Source organism: Callospermophilus lateralis, chromosome 17, assembly GCF_048772815.1.
Source record: "Callospermophilus lateralis isolate mCalLat2 chromosome 17, mCalLat2.hap1, whole genome shotgun sequence".
Classification (NCBI taxonomy): Eukaryota; Metazoa; Chordata; class Mammalia; order Rodentia; family Sciuridae; genus Callospermophilus; species Callospermophilus lateralis.
Genome location: NC_135321.1, coordinates 736,792 through 741,791, shown reverse-complemented (window position 1 = coordinate 741,791; position 5,000 = coordinate 736,792). Strand labels below are relative to the sequence as shown.

At 63.0% G+C, this 5,000-nt stretch overlaps 1 protein-coding gene across 1 annotated transcript in view; it reads left to right on the top strand.

Annotated features, from left to right (window-relative positions):
- Nfatc1 (nuclear factor of activated T cells 1) overlaps window positions 1-5,000 on the top strand; it is a 97,839-nt gene that overhangs the window by 48,309 nt on the left and 44,530 nt on the right. The window contains exon 9 of the mRNA XM_077105592.1: window positions 3,202-3,216. Within this exon, the coding sequence (XP_076961707.1) occupies window positions 3,202-3,216 (15 nt within the window). The remainder of the gene's footprint in view (window positions 1-3,201; window positions 3,217-5,000) is intronic.

The window sequence follows — 5,000 nt, the reverse complement described above, 5'->3', positions numbered from 1 at the left end:
CCCTAGGACTGGGCCCCAGCCTTTCCCAGGCCCACCTCTTCTGTCCAATGGAAGGCCTTGGTGGGGGTGGACGGAGGCGGACTACAGGCCATGTGGGTGCACAGGTGGGGACCTGCAGTCAGGATGTGACTCTTGACCTCGTCCACCCACCTGTGCTTGGCATGGTGTCGTGGGAAGCAGCCTGTCCCCATCCCCCTACTGGCACAGGACACCCAAGGAGGACCCTGGAGGGGGTGTCTCACGGGGCCCTTGAGTGCCTAGTGCCGCGGTGAGCTAGGGAAGAAGGGAAGTGAACCCTCCTGCACGTGAGAGTGTGTGCAAGAGGCCATCCGGTCGGCTCCAGAGGAAGGAGTAGAAGGACTGCCCTCCGGGAACCCGGCTGGCCAGTGTGGCTCCTTGGCTGGCCCAGGAGCATAACACAGGGAGGAGGCACCACCTTCCTGCAGCTGACAGGCAGTGCCCAAGAGGGCCCGGGACCTGGGCCAGATGGGCCTCATGCTGTCACTCATCACAGATCTCAGCACGTTTGTTAATTGTGACCGACTGTCCCGTGGGGTGTCGCCCGCTCCCCAAGGCCACCGAGTAGCTGGAAAGAGCAGCCATGCCACGGGGCCTGACAGGCGTCTCTAGTCTGCACCTGCTCAAGCACAGGCCTAGGAGAGCGTGCCGCCAGGCCATCCTGGGGAGCGAGCTGTGTCGGTGCTGTGCGAGTGTGAGTGTGGTGAGGTGTGCCTGCGTGGGTGCTGGTGCCTGTGAAAGGGAGGTGGAGTGTGGGTGCGGGTGTGAGGGACCGAGCACCTGCTTGGCTCCCGAGGACCGCTCTGCCTGGGGACCTCTCCACCTCTCCCTGCCCTCCGTGCAGCTAGGGAAGTCAGAAGAGAGGCCTCACACTGCATGTGCTCAGCAGTGGATGTGCTAGTGGCCCTCCCCGCCTTCCCTAGTCCCCGACCGCCAGGCGTGGTCACAAGGCATCTGCTGTGTCCTCGAGGCTTTGGAGAGCGTCCTCCTCCTGCTTCTCTGCCCGTTGGAGGGAAGGCAGGATTGGGAGGGCACATCTGCGTCTCTGCTCCTCACCTTGGTGTGGGCCTCACGGGGAGCAGCTCCCAGTCCCTGCAGCATGTGCCACCTAAGCCCAGGTGCCCATGCCCCACAGCTCTGCTGCGCACTGCGGGATCCAGGAGGGGCTGGGCCCAGAGGATGCGTCCCAGGCTTTTTCTTGCATTGGCCTCAGAGCCAAGGAACTGTCCCGTGGTCCTCCGAGGGACTCGAGGTCTGGAGTGTGAACCGTCCACAGCCTGGCCTATGCAGAGCAGGAGCTGCCTTAAGGCCAGCCCTCCCAGCCCTAGCCCAAGGGCTGAGCCCCAAAACCCCAGGGGGCCTTGGCCTTCTTGTGTGCTGTGGCTGACCTTGGAGGTCAGAGCCCAGAGCAGAGAGCTGTGGGGAGCAGGGTGGGCATATAGACTGTGACTGCTCCCCATGAATGGACAGCTCAGCTTGCCCCCTACAACCCAGGACTGCTGCTCTCCCCTGAAATGGTGACCACTGGGTGGCGAGTGGACCTGGGGCTTCCCTTGAGGAGCCTCCCCAAGCAGGATAGCACCACAGGGCACAGCGGAGCCTCCCTTAGGGTAGCCCCTGGGCTTTCAGACCCCGGACTCGGCCACCCAGTAGAGTTGCGCCCCAGGTCCCAGCTGGCACAGACCCAGTATCACTGTGCTGGGCAGTACGTGGCGTGGGCCCTGTTTCTCCTGGCTGCATAGCCCCCGGCCCCCTCTCGGGATGGAGTCACCCAGGGTCCCCAGCAAGGTGGAGCTGGGCTCCCTGCCCCATGTGGCCCTGCTTCTGCACCTTGAGCTGTATGCCTGACCCAGCTCCCAGAAGAAACCACACCGCTGCCTGCTGTGCTGTGGGCATGGCCGCGGTCTCCCCAAGGTGCACATGCTGGAGGCTGGTCCCCAGGGAGGCCACGTGGGCGGTGCTGGGATGGGGGGTGATCTGGAAGGGATCTCCAGGACCTCAGTTAGCGGTGAGTGTTGTCACGGAGAGTGAGCCTGAGCCAGGCACAGTGGCCAGGCCTGTAACCCCTGCTCCGTGGGAGGCTGAGGCAGGAGGATGGCAAATTCCAGGCCAGCCTCAGCAACTCAGTGAGGTTTTGTCTCAAAATAAAGACTAGCTCATGGATGGAGCCCCCTGGGTTCCGGCCCAGTCCAGAGCCAGCCTGGCCCCCAGCTCCTGTGGCTTCCTGCCGGCCTCACGCCTCTTCCCATGCCCTCCTGCAAGCCTTCACCACAGGCCTTGGCAGAGCTGCGACGCCAAGGCACCCCGCCGCAGGTGCTCTGCACAGGAAGCAGGCGGAAGAGCCACCCTGCCCGACCGCAGGCCCCTGTCCCTGAGTCGGCCTGTGTCTGGCTGCTGTCACAGCAGTGTCTTCAGGTCTGTCCCTGCTGAAGCAGGTGTCTGAGCTTCACCCTTCCCCATGGCTGGCGAGAGCCAGGGTGGCTGGTCTGCTCCACAGGTGTGGGCACCAGGGCCCTGGCACCCTGGGTGATGAACCCCTGTGGCGCGTTCCCGTGAGGTGTGTCTCTCCTCGGGCCCACACAGGGTGCACTGCCGGGCCACAGGCTGACTCCGAGTTTGGCATCAAGCGCCTGCCAGGCTGATTGCTGCAGTGGCTGGGCCACCTCTCTGGAGTCCTGCTGAGGAGGCAGACCATGGACCTAAGGAGGCCCACCAACCAGGCGGCCAGGCCCCTCAGGTGGCGGGCTCCTGATGTGTGCTGTGGCTCAGTTCTGTTCTCCGGTCAGCCTGTTGGCCCTGGCCCTCCCAGAGCTGGGCTGCTGACAGGAGCTGTAGCATGAAGCAGCCGTGCCCCCCCCCCCCCCCCCCCCCCCGCAGCAGGACTGGAGACAGCGCCTCGCACAGCCGCTTCCACACATGGAAACAGTGGCTCAGCTCCTGGTCCTGGCGTGTGACTGGCCTCTGGGCTGCGCAGGCGTCGGTGGCCTGTGGAAGCTGCCTCCAACCCGCAGGCCCGGGTGTGGCGGGGGAGTGGCTCAGCTCCTGGTCCTGGCAGTGACTCATGCTGCAGGGAATTCCCTAATGATTGGGAACATTTTTGCTTCTGGAGTCGGGCACAGCTTCCTCCTGAGGCTCCAGGGAGCTGCAGATGGGGCGGAGCACAGAACCCACCCAGGCAGCCAGGCCCTCTGCCGGCCTGCCCCTGAGCCTGGCGCACAAAGCCCACCCGGCTGCCCCCAGCAGCAGCCTGCTTCACGGAAGTGTGGTGGCGACGTGGAGGGGCTCCTCATGGTCCCAGACACGAGTGTGGGCCTCCACTTTGCCTCAGCCTCTGTCTGTGCGTGAAACCCTCCGCCATGCCCACGTTTCTAGCCTCCGGCGTGTTTGCCTTTGAAGGACCGTCCACGATCCCTCAGAAACTTGAGAGCCGAGGTCCCCTCACTGTGGGCCTTGGGCACCCAGAGCGCAGTGCCCAGGTGGCGTTCCACCTGCCTCCTGGGGTGGGCAGGCAGGCCAGAGGAAGCCGGGGGTCTTTGAAGATGCTACGTCTCAGTGGCTCCCAGGAGCTGTCGGGACGTGTTTTGTGACCTGACCCCGGTGTGTCATGGAAGCCCTGCTCCTGTGGTGTCCTACTGGCCCAGCAGCATGGTGGCCCACAGGGCTCCCTGTGGGTACACGACAGGCACCACAGGCCTGCATGGCACAGCAGGAAGTGTTCATTTCTCCTTTGTGCCCAGCACTGCAGCACCCACCTCCACACCTGCACTTTGTCTGATATTTGCCACAGGTTTGAACTGCAAAGCACACCACTGTAGCAGGCGGCCATGCCACAGGAGCCTAGTGGCATGCTGCGGTCCCTGAAGTCCTCAGAGGTGACCAGGCAACAGCATCTACCCCTGGGGCTTGTGACGTGCGACATCCCTGCCTACGCTGCAGTCCCATTCCCAGCATAGGCTGGCACCTCCTCAAAAGGTTCCTGGTGAAACTCCACTGTGCCACAGCTTTGGCCAGGCCCTGCAGACAGGTGGCCACACCCACGCTTCTGGGGCAGACTTGGCTGTGTTGCAAGAAGACTCACAAGTTGCTTTAAAGGTGCCAAGGAGGTGACGCCCTGGTCCCATGAAGGGGAGGTCTGCAGAGATGAGCAAAGGGGTGGCATCTGGCCACACAGGAGCCAAGGGCAGGAGCCCGTCTGACGCGCCTTGCGTGGGGCATCTGCACATGCGGCTGGGCCCCTGGTGCTTGTTCGCCAGGCTCTTGGGCTGCTGCTTCAGGGGCTGCAGCCGTGGGAGCACCGGTTTCCCGGCCCTGCTGTTTCCCGGGAGAGTCGGGTGCAGGTCCATGGTGATCCCTGAGCAGATGCGTCTGGTAGGGGATCTGCACTGGGCCTCAGGCGTCCCCAAGGCTGGGGTGGCCCTGGTGCAGCTGGGAGAGTCTCAGGGCGCTGGTGACTCACATTTCCATCCTCGGCCTCCGCCCTCCGCCCACTGCCTTGCCTGGCACTGAGGGAAAAGGAGATTCTATCAATAATGTAGGGTTTGTAACAGATACACGTCTTCTTCTTTGAAAATGGAGCGTAAGCAATGCTGAGGGAGGTTGCCCATAACAGTTCACCTTGGGAACTGACTTTATTTTGGAGAAGAAAAGCACCGGGGAGGAAAAGGGGCCTCTGTGGGGTGGACGTCGTCAGCTCGTGGTGACCAGCCCAGGTAGCGAGCCTGTCAAGGGGCTGGAGACACACCACCTGCCAGCTGCAGATGCCGTCCCCTGAGTGGGCCCACACCTCGTGCCAGCTGAGAACAATGCGCCCTTTCACTGAGCCTCCAGAGCCTTTTATTTTTTTAAAACATGCAAACGGCCACTGGGTAAGGTTAAAAATACCATGTGTTTTGCATTTCTGGGTCCCTGTGGCAGGAGGCCGTCACAGAAAGGCTTTTCTTACTTTCCAGTTGGTCCTCTGAGCAGAGGTTGGAGCCTGGCTG